The sequence below is a fragment of the Gobius niger genome, assembly GCF_951799975.1.
Source record: "Gobius niger genome assembly, chromosome: 9".
Lineage (NCBI taxonomy): Eukaryota > Metazoa > Chordata > Actinopteri > Gobiiformes > Gobiidae > Gobius > Gobius niger.
In genome coordinates this window covers 23126083-23144859 of record NC_136860.1, presented here as the reverse complement: position 1 = coordinate 23144859, position 18777 = coordinate 23126083, and the positions used below count along the sequence as shown (strand labels likewise).

The window sequence follows — 18777 nt, the reverse complement described above, 5'->3', positions numbered from 1 at the left end:
AACATTAGAACAGAGTTAAAGCCACTCTGTGGAACATTAGAACAGAGTTAAAGCCACTCTGCGGAAAATTAGAACAGAGTTAAAGCCACTCTGCGGAACATTATGTTAAAGCCACTCTGCGGAACATTAGAACAGACTTAAAGCCACTCTGCGGAACATTAGAACAGACTTAAAGCCACTCTGCGGAACATTAGAACAGAGTTAAAGCCACTCTGCGGAACATTATGTTAAAGCCACTCTGCGGAACATTAGAACAGACTTAAAGCCACTCTGTGGAGCATTAGAACAGAGTTAAAGCCCCACTTTGAAACATCAGAAGAGTTAAAGCCACACTGTGAGAGTTAAAGCCACACTGTGAGAGTGAAAGCCACACTGCAGAACTTTTCTGATGTTTCACACTGTGGCTTTAACTCTGTTGTTACGTTTTACTATAAAGTTTTTATAACAAAACATGTTTCTAGATGGCCTTAAAACTCATTCAGTGACTTTAACAATGCAAACATTTTATTGTATACTTATACAATTGTTATGTACCTAAAATGCAAGTTATTTGATCTGTAAATGAGTAATCCACTCTCACTAAGAAGTTCATAAAGAGGCTGAGGCTAAAGCATTCTATTGACCAATAATAACCACTAATATGTTCTACGTACCACCTATTGATACCACCATAGTACCAACTGTGTCATTCCACTCAGGAAAACTGCGTTTAGTCAGTCAGCCTTCTCTTTTAAAGTTTCAAAAGAATGGAACAACATCCCAACAATCAGAGAAATCAATAGTTATAATGTGTAATCATTAAAACTTTGTCTCCTGAGCAAACAAACATGCCAGCACTGAACGTCCACCGCGGCGCCGTCGCTTCCTTGAGTCATCTTGCATGTTCTTCTTATCTAATCCCAAACTGCTGCATTTTAATGATTACTTTCTTTTTTACGCCTTCTATTATGACTGACTAATGTTATTGACTATATCTTTTAATACTGACTCTAGTTGTTCATGATCTCCTGCTTGTGTGCTTCTTGCCCTGTTGCATCTGCATTCTCACTTAAGCTCTGTTGCACATTAACTCTTTGTTGCATGTTTGTTTTGGTGTGTCATTCCTGCTGCTGCAGCAAATGTGATGTTTATTGTATTTTGCCATGTGATAATCAACTTGTTTTACCTATTTCCAGGGTGCTTACTGTAATTCTGGCTTAGGAATAGGCAAGGCAAGGCAAGGCAAGTTTATTTGTAGAGCACAATTCATACACAAGGCAATTCAAAGTGCTTCACAGTTGCATAAATACAAGACTACAGATGAAAACTAGCCTTTTGGCTAACTCTGGCATATTTTACAGTTGAACTGTTATGTTAATATGCACTGTCCTTGCAAAATAAATAAAATAAACTGCACTTCATCGTGCGTCAAGAAAACATAAAAAACATCTCACCTTGTTTTTTAACTATATGAACAATTTACAATGGTGCAATTTACAATAGACATGTAGCCTATATGTAAAAACGTATACTTTCAGTGCAAAGTCAGCCAGTGGATGGTCCAAAGTCCTTGTTGTGTGAGCTGGGAAACGTGAAGTGAGCCTTTTCCACCTACAAGGTCACATCCACCTGCCGTGCAATAAGTAAAAAAAGAATTTATTAAAAAACAAATCCATATGTTGTAATTCTGACATTTTAACTCATCCATTATTTAGTCTTCTTTGTGGCCGTTTGATCCGATCTCTTGCTAAAGTAAATTTGATCCATATTTTACCAATTACATTAAGATAAAATAAGCTCTTCAGAACATTCAGTTGCAAATAGTCAGGCTAATGTGCAAACGTATAGTCGGGCTATTTTGGATTTTGTGCCCTGGGTCAAAACTGGAAATTGTAACAGGCTGAGAAATACTCTGACAAAAATAGGCCCCTAGCCTGTTTCATCTGCACTTTACACTTTGATTTAATTTGATATAGATTATATTGAATTATATTGAAGTGTCTTGCCCAAGGACACAACAACAGTGCGCCTCTTTCGGAGCTGGGATTCGAACCACCAACTGCGCCACCATCGCCCCAAAAAGTGAAACCGGGGTCATCATCGGGTGAAAAAGGTTATCTCTGCCATAAAGAGGTAACGCGCAGGACAAATACAGGTCATTACTGGAGCCAACGGGTCCCGTGACATTCCTGCGCGTTCGCGATTGTGCACGCGCGGCCTCGGAACGTCAGCAATTTGTAATGACGAACAAAAAAAGCAGCCAATCACAACCCGGAGAGTGAGACCGACATCCAATCAGAATCCAGAGCGAAGTTGAATGGGCGGGACATGGGCCGCCGGAGCTTGTCAACGGAGGCCACGGTTAGTGAGAGAAAAAACACTTTTGAGAAGAAGTGAAGATGGCCAAAGGTGGTCGCAACCTACGAAAAGTTGCCGAGTGTGTGAAGCAGCTAGCAGCCAGCCGAGAAATTACGACGAGGAACAACGTAAGGTGAGGTTTTTAATCTCTTAATACAACACTAAGCCAAAATTGTAGTCGTCAGACATAGTGAGGCACTCCTTATACTTTACTCTTGAAGACGATCAGTGGTCATTGATGATCAGGGAGTGGGATTTGTGGTTTGTAAACATCTGTTGCTAGGGACATTTTATTGTTTAAAGGCATGATAGGCATTTATTACCAAAACCTGATCATTATTGCATGAGCGCCTTAAAACTAAAAACAACAAAGGCCAACCAGCCCCTGTCCCACTGAGCTTTCTCTTTCGGAAGTTTTGACATAAGCTCTTATTTGTCTGTTCTTCGTCCTATCAGCATTACAATGTAACTAAGCCCGGGTCTCGCTGTTTAGACTCTGCTGTATTACAATAGGTTGGTGGCAAAACACAGTTAACTGTGTTTAACTTAACTCATTTTACGTGATGATACTGTTATATTGGAATTGGAAACATCTTCACAATGCGTGTGTTGTATTATAGTAAGTTAATAACGTTAAATGATAATAAAACATGAGGTTCTCCGCGGTTCTCAAATGAAATATGTGGCTTTTTTGAGGTGGTACTACCTCATAAAAGCCAAATATTTCAGGACTAGACCAAGTCCAGATTAAACCAGATCCAGGGCAAGACCAAACCACCAGAAGCCTAAGTATTTGACCACTTGTGCCCATATCAAGTTTGAGAACCACTGACCTAGAAACTCATGCATTGTGTAACACCAATGTATAGCTGAAACTACAAAATGTAATCTGAGCCTACGACATATTTTTTAAAAGTCAAATTTTACACAATGTTAACGCCTGCTCTCCCAAAGTGAATATTTAGCTATAGTTCAGCAGGTCTAATGCTGTTATTATATTGGAGCCAGTGTGGGAACATCTGCTGCAGCTGCATGTGCTATCTGTTATGTACAGATTACAGAATCCAGTTCGAACTGTGGTGCAATGTTGAAACAATGAAACTGAGAACATTACGAGAAAATGAAGAAAATGAAAATGTGCATCCCATAGTGTGTTTTATTTAATTCACAGTAGTTTGTCATGTGTAATAGTCACTGCAAATGGACTTGTTTTACATAGTGAAGGTGCCCAAAAGCCCTGATTTACTGGACAGTGCTATTTCCCAACCACATCTCATGTGTCTGCAGGTCGAGGTCACTGTCATGTGCTCACTGTGTCATATTTTATACCCTAGAGAGCCAAAGAAGTAGGACACTAGTGTAACCAGACCATGATCAAAGAGGATATTGTCACAGAACGGTGGCGTGACAGTGTATCAAGAATATTACACTAATCACCTACATAGTAAAACTTCTGTTCATCCTTTGTGGGATCAGGGTGACTGGTTTCTTATCAGATTATACAAACATTTTTAAAACAAGTAGGTCACATTGGTAGGAATGTGTCCCACTAGTGGAGCTGACACAACAAGCCTGCTAATTAAGTTATACTTTATTATTTCCAGTTAATCAAAACTAATGTGTTTTTGAGTTATAAAATCTTTAATCAAGGAGAAGGGTCCACTGACCAACTGGATAGAAAATTACATGACATGATTTCCAGATAAATGGATCTTTGAATCCATTTTTCATTGCATGTTAAGTTGTGTGAGAAGAGTAGTGTCTTCTTGGCAGATTTCAAGTGCAAATCGACCTGATTGGTGCTTTTGGATGTATAACTGTACTGGTTTAATATCTTGTTCCGGATCAGATACCTGTCATCATGTGGGATCATCATGACGCGTGTTCCTCCTCTGTCGAGCGCTGCCATGACAAACCCTCATGCCGTGTCAGTGTGGCCTGCACGAAGTTTCTTCAACCTGGCAGACTCCTTCTCCAAGAGGAAGGAATACTCTGAACGCCGTATCATTGGGTGAGTCCTGTTTACAAAGGTCAAAGCCAAACCAAGAACCAACAAGCGGTCACAGTCACATAGAATATTTCGATTGGTTAGTTATATGATTTGCTTCTGATTTTTGCTTTATAATACTTTCAGAACATTAGAGTAATTATTGTTACCGACTTTTCTATTTTGTCCACTCACCCTGATGACCTCATGCCATCAAAACCTCTGTTAAAATGTAGATTTGGCTTGTTGTCTAATGTGAACATGTTTGTCTTTTGGCCTCACTCTCATGCCATTGTGTGACGCATTAAATGTCTCTCAGGGTTCTCTGAAGAGGTTATAATCAGTAAATCTGTTTGTATAAATAGATGCAGGCAGGTCCAAGCTGTCATGTGAGGCTATTGCATAACAGTAGAATACAGTGGGACACTTTCCATCCTTCATCTGTTTTGTGCTGGACTCTATTTCAGTGTCTTAGGGCCAAAACAGCTAATCGCTTATTGAAATAGTTGTCAACTATTTTAGTAAGCAATTGGAAAGCACAGACTTAAATAGAGCCAATCTTTTCTTATTTTTGATGGAAACCTACTTTGTTTTTAAAGTTAGGGGACATTAAAAATTTCATAAATATCTGTCTGTGTCTCGTCCAATTATAAATCAGAATTGGCACAAAGAGCCTCCAAAAACACTCACTTTAAGTTTACTCCAGCTACATGTTCTCAAGCGGCACCACTTTAGCTTTATGTGATTAAAAAAAATGAAAAAAGAATATTTTCATACACAATTCACAGCCAATCGATTAATCTACTGATACTTTAACGGTACTTTAACGATACTAGGTTTCAATACTGATACCTGTACAATATAAATATACTCAAATATTTGTCATCTAGACCAATAATGTAACAATAGTGTTCATTTATTCCATGACAGACCATTTCTGTTAAATATGTATAATTTATTTAAGCTAAAACCACTTGCTTTAATGCTATCCTTGGACCAATACTTTTATTATTTTCAATTACAGTACTTCCTAAACTTTTTTTTTCTGATACCACACTGGTACCAAGTCCTAACTTTTATCTCCCCTTTGCCCTAGTTTAGAAGTTTCTAGGTCATTGTTATACAATATGAATTACGTGGCTATTGTGTGTAGCTCATGGCACATTCGGAGCAGCTGCCTGTTCTTTCAGGTATTCTATGTCGGAGATCTATGACGTTGTGGCGGGAGTGGAGAACTATCGTCTCTTTGTTCCCTGGTGTAAAAAGTCTGAGGTGGTGTTTCGCCGCGCAGGGTTCTGCAAAGCCAAGCTGACCGTGGGTTTCCCACCAGTGGTAGAGAACTACACCTCTCTTATCACTTCAGTGCGCCCCCACCTGGTCAAGGTATGCTATCACAACACAAACTGATAGATTTCACGAGTCTATTACTAGGAAATGATTTGTGTAATGAAAAACTAACTGTTATTGTTTTTCAACAGGCTGCCTGCTCAGAAGGTAAACTGTTTAATCATTTGGAGACAGAATGGCGTTTTAGTCCTGGGCTTCCGGGCTACCCCCGCACCTGTACTGTTGATTTCGCTGTAAGTATCTTCACTGTATTTTTGCAACTTTCCTGCATAATGGCAATACAATAATTAGGGCTGTGTTTTCATGTAAATCTTAAATTACTTTGTTCCTCCCACAGATTTCATTTGAGTTTCGCTCCTTGCTGCACTCGCAGTTGGCCCACCTTTTCTTTGATGAAGTCGTGAAGCAGATGGTGTCAGCGTTTGAACGTCGTGCGTCACATGTCTATGGTGCTGAGACGCCCATCCCTCGTGAGCTCATGTTTCATGAGGTGCACCACACGTAACGGTAGCACATCATCGCTGTAGACCCCCAACTAGATGTACGGAGCTGATATCCAAATATATTAAAAGGAAGGTTTGAGGGAAAGAAGAGCATAAGAGACTTGCGTAGATCTGCAGTGCCTTTTTAACAGCAGTGAACGACTTCATTACCAGCACATTTTCATCTCTCTTTTTTCTTTTCAATGAATTATGTTAAGGCATTCTGTTTTTATTATCAAATTTGGCTATTGTACATTACATGCCAACTTTTTATTTTTTTATTACTTTTTATTCTATTTTTTCCTCTCACATATGGCATCCTGGATTATTATTTGTTGTTTTATCTGGGGCTTTGTCAATTTCCCACATTTATATTGTCGCACATAGTCTTGCTGTAATGACAATTAACATGGACTTTAGTTGGAGTTTGAGTAATCCCAGAACAATATCATGTTTTTTTTAGATTTCATAAAATTTAAATTAAAACAATCCAGGAGCAGCTATTCACTTTCCTGCGCTGCAAACTCAGGGACAATTTTAGTGAGTTCTGGTATTTATTTTCTTCCTGTTTTGCCATTTATGAGAGCTTCTGTTACTCTGCACTCTTTTATTTCATTCAAAAGTGACGGTGGTTATAGCAGCGTAGCATCTTGTCTCTTATATTCAGTACATCTTGAATTCCAAGCGTACTGATATTACCATTTATGAAAACCTCACTGCAAAGCATACTTATTTCCTTTGTCTTAACCAGCTTGTTCTATTGTCGATTGTCTAATTCTGAAATATTTCCACTCGCACCTTAAAAAAAAATGAATGCCCCAACTCCAGGAAACTGCAACATATAAAAACATGACCATTGATCCTACTGTGGGATTCAGTACTCTTCTAGATGCTATCCATGACTAACAAAACACAGTGCCACTAGAATACATTTTTCAGATTTTTACTTATTTTTATATCTATCCAAGTTCCAAATGTACTGTATCAGCAGAAGTTTATGGCTTTGCTTCTGCAGAAAGTGTTCCATCTTACATACACTTCTAGGCTCTCAGCAAGGAGTCTTGCTTGTTGGGCCTGTGGTCTGTTAAATTATTGAGTAGGAACTGTGTTTTGTATATATATATACAGTATATATTCTTGTTATTGTATTTTATTTTGGACAATATTTTTTAGAGTGCAATATCCACAAGTGTTTATTTTAGTTTTTTTATGCATCCACTATTCACAGGGTTAAGATCTGCCATCTTAAGACCAACTTTTGTCACTCACACAGTGCCTGCTGGCAGCATATTTTTCATTATAATAAACAACACATTTTATATTTATTACAATGTGTAGATTATTAAAGCTTTCAAACATCTGGCCACCTTTAGAGGATTTTAGAATGTTACTATATGTGTATAGGGATATGTTTGTAAATGGTGTGTTGAACAACTTTAGAAATGTATCAACTGCATGACCTATAAAATATTTTTTCTAAAAAGAACAAAGTTGTCTTATTTAACTATATTTTTCTTCACAACTTGACACAGTGTACTGTTGCAGTATAATGACACTGGCTAAGGTCAAAGTTTAACTTGATCTTAACCAGAATTTCTTCAATTCTTTTTTGTTTCTTTGGAGTGTACAGTCCAAAGATGCTTTAGCAAACATTTGAAATAACTTGAAAATGTTTGTTATTCAGACTCAACCTCAATATTACACATTCTGTTGTGTTATGAATGTGTGAATTGTCTTGATACAGAAAATTTTTGCAGAGCCAAATAAAATCACGGTGAGCCAGCCTGTTTTAGGAGGCCACGCAGAGTGTTGCTTTTTAGGAACCCTCATCCAATCATGGTCACACAGATAAATGTAAATAATACTAAAGGTTGGACTAGATTAAAATGTGTGATCATTCATCATCATAGCAGTTTGATTTATTTTGGAAAATTCTTTTTAAATGTTTATCTAGGCTTAACTGGAAAAAAGTTTTTTTGGCTTTATACCGTGTTCCTCCCAAAGACAATTCAAGAAAAGGTGCTTAAACTTAAGTGTTATTTATATTATTATTTAATCACATTAAACCATATGCAGTTATTTAATGAGTTAATCAAATTGTCCTGGCCCTAGTACTTATTTACTGAAACAAGTGCAGAATTTGGGCTTTGTAACAAAATTGATTTAATTATGACAAATGTATCAATAATTAGGCAAAACCATAACAAATATAAAAAGAAAATAATTAACAATAAATGAAAAACGAGATAAAGGACACATTCGACTTACTCACTTTGCAGTAATAAAACAGCATAATCGATAAATTCACAATGTTAGTTACTGTAAGATTATGGGTCACATCCTCATTGCAAGGTCAACATCTTTTATAATATCTCTGCATTTTAATGTGCGCAACAAATATTGTTCATATGTTTGTGTTTCACTGGTCCAAGAAGCCACTCGAGACGTGAGTGGAGCGATGTGATACTTTGACGATCAACTCTATCCCACTTTGACAAGTAGAAAAACAGACGGAACAATGACTTGATGCAGGGCAGACTGTAATAAGTTCCCACTTATCGTCAGTCGGAGTCTGTAATGGCAGATTTTGGTGACCATCGATGAGCAGACTCTTGTAGGATTGTTTCCTACCTCAGTCTCCTCTCTGTCCATTTGTCAGTTCAACATGTAAAAAGGTTGGACTTAGAAACCCATTCCACCTCCCATGCCACCCATACCACCCATGCCTCCCATTCCACCTCCAGGCATCTCCTTCTCTTCTTTAGGGATTTCTGTAATCACAGCCTCAGCAGTGGAGAGGAGTGACGCTACACCAGCGGCATCCAGTAAAGCTGTTCTTACAACCTGTTTAAGGAAACAAAAGAAGAGACGGGTAAGTGTTGTACACTTTGAAGACCTTAACTACATCTATATTAGATATTCTCAATATTACCACATGTATGTGACTGATATTAATAAAGCATACCTTAGTGGGGTCAATGATGCCCTTCTCCACCATGTTAACATATTCTCCCAGTAGAGCATCGTAGCCGATCTCAGGTGGCCCCTGCAGGATCTTCTCTACGACCAGAGAGCCCTCCACACCTGCGTTCTTGGCAATGGTCATGGCAGGGATGCGGAGTGCTCGCTTAATAATATCCACCCCTAAACAGAAATTTGAAATAATTGAGGTGTGTAAAAAAAGATGGAAAAGAAGTCGCTTTGCTACTAACCTATCTGCTGGTCAGAGTTGACTGCATTAATGCCATCTAGTGATGGGATGCATCGTAGCAAGGCACAGCCTCCTCCCTGCACGATGCCTTCCTCCACAGCAGCCCGTGTGGCATTCAGAGCGTCAGTCACACGGTCCTTCTTCTCATTTACCTCCACATCACTGGTTCCCCCAATCTAATTGTGCAAAATGATGTTAAATGTTTGCTACAACACAATTAAAATTGTCAGTTAATATTTTTAACCCTACTTTGAGCACAGCTACTCCATCGGACAGCTTGGCAAGTCTCTCATTGAGTTTCTCCTTTTCGTAGTCACTGGTGGTGTTTTCCAACTGCTCCACAATCTCTGCTGCACGTTTGTCAACATCAGCTGGGGAGCCTCCACCCTTCAGCAGCAGAGTGTCGTCCTTGGTAATCTGTACTTCACCAACTTTTCCAAAGTCATGAGCCTGAATATCTTCAAGAGTCAAGCCTACAGCTTCATCTCCAAACACCTGGAGTATTGAAAGCCCCTCATCAGTATTATGAAGTAACTATACAAGTACTCTCACGATTGCATGCACATCTAAAACACCATTATAAAGTGTGCACTTACAGTGCCCCCAGTGGCTATGGCCATGTCTCTCAGCTGATTTTTTCTGTTGTCTCCAAAACCAGGTGCTTTTACTGCTACTACTTGAAGGCCAACCTTGAGTCTGAAAATATTTTTCAATTTAACCATCAGGCAATTAGCATGATGAATAATAAATGAACAGTGACAAAAGCAAATAACCATTCATTTGAGTTTAGATTGCAGTACCTGTTGAGAACCAGTGTGCTGAGGGCCTCCCCGTCTACGTCTTCTGCCACTATAACCAAAGGTTTACGGTGCTGGTTGGCAATTTCCAGAGCTGGGACAATGCTCTGGACACTTGAGATCTTCTTCTCACTCAGTAACAAATAGGCATCCTGAAACTCACATTTCTGACCTGTAGGAGAGCAATAATGATTTGAAACTCTAACAGAACTATATAATTTAAAAAAAAATACTGCTTGTTACCTTTGGCAGTGTTTATAAAATAAGGAGAGATGTAACCACGATCAAATTTCATTCCTTCAATTATTTCCAGCTCATCATGGAGTGTTTTTCCATCCTGGGAACAGGCATAATAATAGTTGTTGATTGATCATTGTTAAAACTACAATACTGTAAAAGCCTTATATTGACAAAGAACCTGTCCAATGATTTACTACAGTATTTAACAAACCTTAACAGTGATTACTCCTTTGCGACCCACTTTCTTCATGGCATTGGAAATTATGGTACCAATCTCCACATCTCCATTGGCAGAGATAGTAGCTACCTATAATAGAGGACAAATATAGCACTTGTTCCAAAATGATACATTTTTAGCTCAAACTTGCAAAGTATACCTGTGCAATCTCCTCTGGTGTTGTGACGGGTTTGGACAGATTTTTGAGCTCATTTATCACATGCTCTACAGCCATCATGACTCCACGGCGGATTTCCACTGGGTTAGCGCCTTTGCTGATGGTGTCGAAACCCTCTTTAGCGATGGCTCGGGCCAGTACCGTTGCAGTGGTGGTGCCATCGCCGGCTTCCTCATTAGTGTTATTAGCAACATCCTGAACCAGCTTGGCACCAATGTTCTTATACTTGTCTTTCAGATCAATGGCTTTAGCTACAGTCACGCCGTCCTTGGTGACTTTAGGGCTGCCCCAGGACTGCTCAATGATGACAGTGCGACCCTGAGACAGATCAAGAAAGGATCACAGTCAGGGGGAAAAAATAGAAATAAAATCTAACAAAATCAGAGTGGTTGACTTACTTTTGGACCCATAGTGACAGCCACAGTATCAGCCAGCAGATCTACTCCTTGCAGCATGAGCGCTCGAGCATCTGCTCCAAACTTAACATCCTTTGCATAGGCTCTTGTGAGATGAGGTGCCAGCGCCCTGCACACTGGCCGGACCTGCTTCATGACTGTGGGTAAACGGAACATCTGCAAAACACGTCATGTAAATGGATTTTTTATTTCTCTCCATGAAAATAAGGACATGCAGTTCAATTCACTATTAGGTTCATTTTAAGAGTAACACTGCCTCTAGTGGGGACTAATAACACTGCCAGTCTGACACTAATGAATGAATGGAATGAAGTCTGTTAGTCTAGTTAACATAAACGAACATTAACTATTATTAACCGGTAACATCGGTTTTGTCCTCACGCAAATATAAATCCTAATTGTTTGCGTTTGGTATTCGTTTTACTATTCACAATCTAGCGTCGCTATTATAATTGTTAGTCCCAACGAAGGTCTTCCTAAAGGGAGGCTTTCTGCGCTAAAGGAACTGGACTAGGATCATGCCAGAGCAGAGAACATACTATAACAATCTAATTGGTCAAGTGTGTTGATTTTGAAAACATATTTCTGAGCTAGTTCCGTGTGTTACCCCACGTGTCCCCCAGGTCGTGCGTCACAAGGTCACACCGAAAAGCATGTGCGGAACTGTCTCTCCATCCCTCCCCAGGTTAGGTTAGATCCACCGCTAGCAGTGCGGTTTTATAAGCTTCACAGTTTGCAAAAAACTTAAGAAGGGGGGATGGGGATTAAAGCTTTTTCTATCATTCGGATTTTACTTTACGTTTAGATTGTTCTTCGCGAAATGTTACTTCAAAGTTCAACTGTAAATCGATCTATAGGTAATTAATTCAATCACGAGTCACAGCTACGTTAATTAAACAATCACGTGGCTGATCTGCATCTAAACAGTCGCAACCAACTGTCACTTACCATTATAGAAGTGGACTATTGCCCAATATGGTAAACAATGAAAAACATAAAAATGCAAGCTAGGGGTAAGTTGAACTCGCAATGAAAGACACATGTATGTCTTCACCTCCAACATGCTCGTTCATATCTGGCAGGCCATCCGTTGATTAAGCGGTGCCACTCTCTGCATTTACAAGAATTACCGAGAAAATGACACTACTTACTTTTTTCTGTAAAGTAGTACAAGGCGCGTGTCTGCTCCTCGGTGTGATATAAGAGTGAAGCTGAGGACAGCTGTGCGAATGGCTTTTTCAGACGGGACTGCACATGGCCTTTCACATCCGGGTAATCTGCCGGCACTCCCCGGACCATGAATAATGAAAATATTACAGTTTATTTTCCTTTTAACAGAATACGACATCGTTTATGTAGTTAAAGCATTGAAGTTTCCATTTGAAAACTATTTGTAATATATATACTGACAGACAGATGACTATTTAACTCTGTTTTAGTTACGTTATTTAAGCGACGGTTTCTGATAATGCTAATTCCCGGGTTGATGGTTCCAGAATTTTCGCCTGTGCCATTGGAGGAAAGGGTGGAGGTCAAAGTTTATATTGTGCAACGTTGCTCCATCTTCAAATGGTCGAAAACGGTTTATATTTCACATGATGCAGTTTATTTATGCGTGTGCGTGATATAAGCAATGGGATAATATTTTCGAGGTGATACTGATGAGTTAATTTGTCTTAAATTGACCAGTGCAAGGATGACTTGAATTTTAGTACCCTCTGCGCATGCGCACCTCAGTTCTAGATATTTCTTCACGTGTGGATCCCTTCAGTGTCCCAACCACGCTGTGTCAGATACCGGGGTGCTCATCTGCGATTGTCCCCAGACCACACTCGTCTAGAAATGGTAAGACCCATTGCATACAATACTTGTCGTTATGCCCTCATCACAGCTTGGAAATCATACCTGCCCAGTTAGCTTCTTAATGCTAACCATTTGATAATGCTAACTTAACTTAGCCAACATCTGCTTGAAGACAAGGTCACTCTGGAAGCAGGACTGGAGATCAAGATATTGTCTATATCATATATAACACTGTTGACTGGCCTATTGAGTGATCTAGATAATTCCGTGTTTTTTATGTGTGTATGGAAATAATAGTATTGACCGCAATGTGAGGCGCATTCATGGGTAATCTATAACTCCCACAAGTTTTAAGGAGAATGTCAGTCTTCCCTACTTTAGTCAAAACAGCTGATTATAAACTGACATTCAATCCAGACAGATTTCTGATGTATTTATATATTTTATTTCAGGTCTGGTCTCAAGCTGTAATTGAACAATGACTTGACTGCTACAAAGCACTGTATCTTACTGCCCAACCTTTCTGGTTGATGCAGATTTGATTTTAAAGCTTGAAAGCACTTCATCTCAATTTTACATTGTTTTAAAATACTTTATTTTCTTTCTTTTTTTTAATTGGTTTGACAAAACTGAAATCAGCACTAAGTCAAAATATGATGGCCTCATTTTCAAAAGCTTATCCTTGATTGTCAAAGATAGTCATCTAAGTATCTTTCAGTCAATGAGAAGTCCTTGTCCCCCAATCCTTGGACAAACATTCAGCAGTGAATGATATGCTTTCTAAACTAACTATTACATCATGTGACCTGTTACCAACCCCCTCCCATCCTTCTCTTGGGCAACCTTTACCTAAGACAACCTTCACCCAAGGTCAACCACATCTATCAAATTGTTTTGTGTTCTGGTTCATATAAGTCGTACTTTACCAAATTGTTAGCATGTGCCACAGAGGGAGAGTGCTCAAACACAAAATGAAAACATGTGACTTGACTTAGAATTTGCTTCTGTGAAAACTACAAATCATGTGCAACCAGTGCTGACCGGAGTGCTGAGTTTCTCTCTTTTTCTGTACACTTGTCACTTAGTTCATGCATTTCATTTTTTGATTTTCCTGTTATTTACAGGCTTTCAGAAAATTTCTGCCCCTGTTTGACCGGGTGTTGGTGGAGCGCTTAACAGCAGAGACGGTAACTAAAGGGGGCATCATGCTGCCAGAGAAGGCACAAGGCAAAGTGCTGCATGCCACTGTTGTAGCAGTTGGACCTGGCTCAGTAAATCAGGTAATCCACTTATCATCAAACATGATTTCCAAATTTGTACTTGTATGCAATTCATTGCCTTATATTTTTCAGAAAGGGAACGTTCAACCTGTCAGTGTAAAAGTTGGAGAAAAGGTCCTTCTCCCGGAATATGGTGGAACTAAAGTAAATCTAGATGACAAGGTAAAGTTTGGAGTGTAACTTGCTAAATTCATGTATATTCATTTAATTTAAAATTTTCTCATCATGATGACTTTCCGTAGGACTATTTCCTGTTCCGTGATGGAGATATTCTTGGCAAATATGTTGATTGAATCTTCTACTTGGATTTTTCATTGATGTTCAACATGTCTGTGTCCTTGTCATAGAAAAGTAATTATGCTGGCTGAGCTCATCTTTTTTTTTTGTATCTTATTGCCATTGTAAATAATCACGTTTTGTTAAAATAAAAGTTAACTTTAAATTCTTGTCTTATGTGTTCATCAGGATAATCGGATCTTCTCTAACTTGATCAAGAAACTAATCTTTGACAAAATTATAAATGACTTCCGTGAGATTAATCTTTGTGGGGGGTGGTTGAGTCTATAAATGGATTTATCAGCATTAATCTGTGTCTAATCAAGGATTTACCAGTCTGGTGGCTTTGTAACACCGTAAACAACAGAAGACGTTTGAACAAATCTATTGAATTTAGCCTTCAAGTTTATTTATGTTTTTATGTTATGCTAAAATTTAAAATAAAATTAACACATTTCGAATTAGGTAAAAATGTATACTCTCCTTTTCTGTATACAGGATTAGGGCTTTCACTCTGAAAAGACTCTAAAACCGCCATTCCAGTCCAACACATCTCGGCCCCTTTTATCAATTCAAAGTTCCCACGGGGCGCCCAACAGTATGTAGTCACTCTTTTCAAAGATTACTTAATGGTTTTCATCATAAATTTCTTATTTGACGTTAAAAAAATAAAATAAAAATGCAAACACAGGCTGAATACGTACTATAATTAAACAAATACATATAAAGATCGTGTTAATCCCATTCATTTTAATATAAATTATGAGTGGACAACTTTTGGAGGCCCCCCTGAAGTGCCTCTGAGGCCCTCCACGTGTCCCCGGGCCTCACTTTGGGAATAAAAAAAATAAATATATTTTTAATAAAAGCGGACTGGCCCCATAGAACTAGAATTAATAGTATTTTATTTGCACACAATGCAACTGTCATAGCGGCTGACGTCGGAGCGTGTCGCTACAACGCGACCAGTGAGCGAACATCCGGGTATTCTGTCGAGATGGTCATGGCGGAGGGCACTGCAGTTCTCAGGAGGAATCGGCCTGGAACCAAGGCTAAGGTACTTTACCCGAATACTTTTACAATGAAACACATTTTCAGCGCCGAAACACTATAGCCCTATCAAACCTTATGTTTTTGGAGTGAAATCCTATTATTTGTTCCACGGTCACATACAATACAGTGAAAGGCCCTGACCTGGAAATGGGCAACAGGCTAACATTAGCTAGCCCTGTTTACTACTTCCCGGAGTATCGTTGTAAAATCAGAGAGTGTCACTCAATGATCGAAGTCATTGTTTTGTTCTCGTATAATCAAATGTTTAAAAAGCACAAAACATACTGCTATCTAGTTAAGTGTTGTCCAGCTCGTTTAGCTATATGGGCTATTGCTATAACTAGCTATTACCAGCTAACGATTAACGTAACCGTAAAAATACAAAAAAACAAAACAAATCTGGGTGCAAAAAGGTATATTTGTATTCTCAATTTATATTGCGGCAAAGTAGACGAGATAACTCTTTTGAGGCTTTAAAAATGTGTCTTCTGTGTTCCTTTATCAATTTCTCAATTACGTTTTGATATTTTATTAAGCAGACGCTGATTGTTGTTTTGATTAGTTAGATAAAAATGTCAGCTACATCCTGTTTGCATATAGTGTGATATGTCCTTGCTTCTGCAGGATTTTTACAACTGGCCGGATGAATCATTCGAGGAAATGGACAGCACCCTTGCTGTTCAACAGGTGTGTGTGGTATGCTCTGTGACGAGGGCACCTGTCAAACAGGCTTCTTTTGGACAGGGTTGGGACTCGGGACATATTTTACTGACGCCCCTTTCTTAGTATAACATAAAACAAGGCCATTCACACCCCAATCATAAGATTCACTTACACTGATAGGTTGATTGTATTGTGCCATACTCTCTTGATAGTCCGTGCTCATATACCAGGCCAAAATGATTTTTGTTATGTGACTTTGTGATAGTGATTGTCAATTCTTTATTTATGCACTTTTACAGTATATACAGCAAAACATACGGTCAGATTGTTCAAATATTGACAAAATCCTAGAACCTCCAGAGGGTCAAGATGAGGGTGTGTGGAAGTATGAGCACCTCAGGTATGGTTTGCTTGTAACACACAAATTAAGACCATACACAAATGCTGTTTTTAACAGTTGGTTTACTGTAACAGGCAGTTCTGCTTGGAGCTTAATGGGCTGGCTGTCAAACTGCAGGTATGTGTCTCTTATCAACCAAGTACATCTTTGAATGGCTATAACTGATAAATCTTTTTAACTTTAAATGTTTCTAAAATAACTATATTTTTAAATTTCTGATGTATTCTCGTTGGTAGTCTTGAATCATTTTTATTTGTCCTCAGAGCGAGTGCCATCCAGACACCTGTACCCAGATGACTGCCACCGAGCAGTGGATTTTTTTATGTGCTGCTCACAAGACACCCAAAGAGGTAATGGAAAGTCAAATCTAAGCTAAAATAATGTCTTGTGTGTTGATTTTCTTTTCTTTCTTTTTTTATTGATCAATCTACAGTGCCCTGCTATTGACTACACCAGGCACACGCTGGACGGAGCTGCCTGCCTTCTTAATAGCAACAAATACTTTCCTAGCAGGTTGGTCATTAATATAATGCATATCATTTTACGTTATTTTGCAGTTGAGGCAATATAAATTGTATATTTTGTTGTGATCTTCAAGGGTGAGCATCAAGGAATCGTCAGTGGCCAAACTAGGCTCGGTTTGTCGTCGCATATATAGGATATTCTCTCACGCCTACTTTCATCATCGCCAGATATTTGACAAGTATGAGGTGGGTTTCCATGTATCCCTTGTGCTTTTGTGAAGAAGTAAATTTATTTAAAATGATCCAAGCTTGAGAGATGCAAAAATACTTTTATCTCCTAGTTGATTATGTGTGGTGTTTGTCTACAGAATGAAACATTCTTGTGTCACCGGTTTACACGCTTCGTAATGAAGTACAATCTGATGTCCAAGGACAACCTGATCGTGCCCATTCTGGAGGAGGAAGTTCAGAACACCTCTTCGGCTGGGGAGAGCGAGGCCTAAAGATGCAGCAGCTGCCATAAGGGAGACATGTAAAAAAAATGTATACGTGAAAAGGCTGACTGCTTGACACACATACTGGACACACGCACTACAGTGTATTAAGGCTCATGTCTAGTATCACTGATCATTTCCCTTCTCTTTCCTAATCACCCATGTCTGTCTCTAAGAAGCTAAGGCTGTAGGGTAGAGCTGAAACAAGCCTGCGGGGTTAAATGACAGACTTTCTTTAGCATTAACAATTGCTGTTCATTTGGAGTCGTGCTGTACTTCTTCCACCAGGGGGCCACAGCTGTCTCTGAATACAGACCCACTCAACGCCTATCTAGGGAACCTTTTTGTTAAATCTTTTGAGCAGCTGGATTTGCAAACTTTATGTAATCATGGTGACCTGTATAGATGACAAAGGCACACAAACAGCCTCCCTCTGTAAATATCCCCTCCCCTTTCTCTTATAATATTTTCTGATGGTGCTTCACCTTTTGTGTCAGCTTCTGTTCTATATTTGCTTGTGTTGCCTCGTTCTATTTGGGGATGTCCCATGTTATGGATCACTAAATTAGCCTGCTGACTTAATAATGCTTAAACACAATGTAGGTGTGGTTTGTGTGGTAGTGAACAAAGAAATCTAATCTATAGCTTTGTACATGTATTAGCAGCCAGATATTCTGTGTGCTCTGAGAGTTTTCAGAGTATTTAGGAAGACCTCCAGGCCAACTCCGATACTGCTTTGTGACACGCACCCAATTAATTGTAAAAATGTGCCCAATATATCTTTGCCTAAATAGATTAGTAATTGTTATGAGCTTTATATGCAGACACTGTGCTGTTTAAGGCCAGTTTTACTGCTGTCAATGTCCGATAATTAAAAAACAACAAAGGATGGAATATTGGCTACACTGAAGTTACGGAGCACAACCTACCATCTCTCACCCTCTCCCTCATTAAGTTATTTTGTGGGGGGAGTCTTGTCAATCCACCCCACTGTTTTTTTAATGAACTAAAATTTTGTTACTGTCGACATTTTCATGTCTGTTAATAAAAAAAGACCTATTATTCACACGGTTTTATGTATCATTCATATTGACAAATGACTGAGTGTTTAATAGAAAAAGCATCTTAATGA

The 18777-nt window shown here is 38.9% G+C and overlaps 3 protein-coding genes across 6 annotated transcripts; 2 read left to right on the top strand and 1 right to left on the bottom strand.

The window, feature by feature from the left end:
• The first annotated feature begins 2373 nt into the window (after positions 1-2373).
• Positions 2374-7579, top strand: coq10b (coenzyme Q10B). Its single transcript, XM_079562777.1, has 5 exons — positions 2374-2470; positions 4187-4348; positions 5515-5707; positions 5803-5904; positions 6009-7579. The coding sequence occupies exons 1-5, from the start codon at positions 2379-2381 to the stop codon at positions 6174-6176; spliced, it is 717 nt and encodes a 238-aa protein (XP_079418903.1). The 5' UTR covers positions 2374-2378; the 3' UTR covers positions 6177-7579.
• Positions 7580-8316: 737 nt separating this feature from the next.
• hspd1 (heat shock 60 protein 1) lies at positions 8317-12485 on the bottom strand. 2 transcript variants are annotated; one of them, XM_079563238.1, is made up of 11 exons: positions 12360-12485; positions 11195-11368; positions 10779-11114; positions 10613-10708; positions 10405-10498; positions 10165-10333; positions 9961-10060; positions 9614-9859; positions 9366-9540; positions 9119-9297; positions 8317-8997 (listed from the first exon to the last, which is right to left on the bottom strand). In XM_079563238.1, the coding sequence occupies exons 2-11, from the start codon at positions 11366-11368 to the stop codon at positions 8836-8838; spliced, it is 1731 nt and encodes a 576-aa protein (XP_079419364.1). In that variant the 5' UTR covers positions 12360-12485; the 3' UTR covers positions 8317-8835. The 2 variants fall into 2 exon arrangements, with proteins under 2 accessions (XP_079419364.1, XP_079419365.1); XM_079563239.1 differs by lacking the exon at positions 12360-12485 and having other exon boundaries at positions 11195-11371.
• Positions 12486-12907: 422 nt separating this feature from the next.
• Positions 12908-18685, top strand: LOC306968006 (MOB-like protein phocein). 3 transcript variants are annotated; one of them, XM_079563244.1, is made up of 9 exons: positions 12908-13057; positions 14140-14295; positions 16249-16311; positions 16587-16687; positions 16762-16804; positions 16951-17037; positions 17121-17200; positions 17286-17397; positions 17520-18678. In XM_079563244.1, the coding sequence occupies exons 1-9, from the start codon at positions 13055-13057 to the stop codon at positions 17652-17654; spliced, it is 780 nt and encodes a 259-aa protein (XP_079419370.1). In that variant the 5' UTR covers positions 12908-13054; the 3' UTR covers positions 17655-18678. The 3 variants fall into 3 exon arrangements, with proteins under 3 accessions (XP_079419370.1, XP_079419369.1, XP_079419368.1); XM_079563242.1 differs by lacking the exons at positions 12908-13057; positions 14140-14295 and adding an exon at positions 15539-15628 and having other exon boundaries at positions 17520-18685; XM_079563243.1 differs by lacking the exons at positions 16249-16311; positions 16587-16687; positions 16762-16804; ... (2 more) ...; positions 17286-17397; positions 17520-18678 and adding exons at positions 14368-14457; positions 14538-15010.
• Positions 18686-18777: the final 92 nt, after the last annotated feature.

Coding starts and splice junctions, on each gene's coding strand:
- coq10b (XM_079562777.1), top strand. CDS start 2,379: ATGGCCAAAGGTGGTCGCAACCTACGAAAAGTTGCCGAGTGTGTGAAG. Junction 5,708..5,802: donor TGCGCCCCCACCTGGTCAAG/GTATGCTATCAC, acceptor GTTTTTCAACAG/GCTGCCTGCTCAGAAGGTAA. Junction 5,905..6,008: donor CCTGTACTGTTGATTTCGCT/GTAAGTATCTTC, acceptor TTCCTCCCACAG/ATTTCATTTGAGTTTCGCTC.
- hspd1 (XM_079563238.1), bottom strand. CDS start 11,368: ATGTTCCGTTTACCCACAGTCATGAAGCAGGTCCGGCCAGTGTGCAGG. Junction 10,709..10,778: donor CACCAGAGGAGATTGCACAG/GTATACTTTGCA, acceptor CCTCTATTATAG/GTAGCTACTATCTCTGCCAA. Junction 10,334..10,404: donor TTTTATAAACACTGCCAAAG/GTAACAAGCAGT, acceptor GCTCTCCTACAG/GTCAGAAATGTGAGTTTCAG.
- LOC306968006 (XM_079563244.1), top strand. Junction 16,312..16,586: donor GCACCCTTGCTGTTCAACAG/GTGTGTGTGGTA, acceptor GCACTTTTACAG/TATATACAGCAAAACATACG. Junction 16,688..16,761: donor TGGAAGTATGAGCACCTCAG/GTATGGTTTGCT, acceptor TTACTGTAACAG/GCAGTTCTGCTTGGAGCTTA.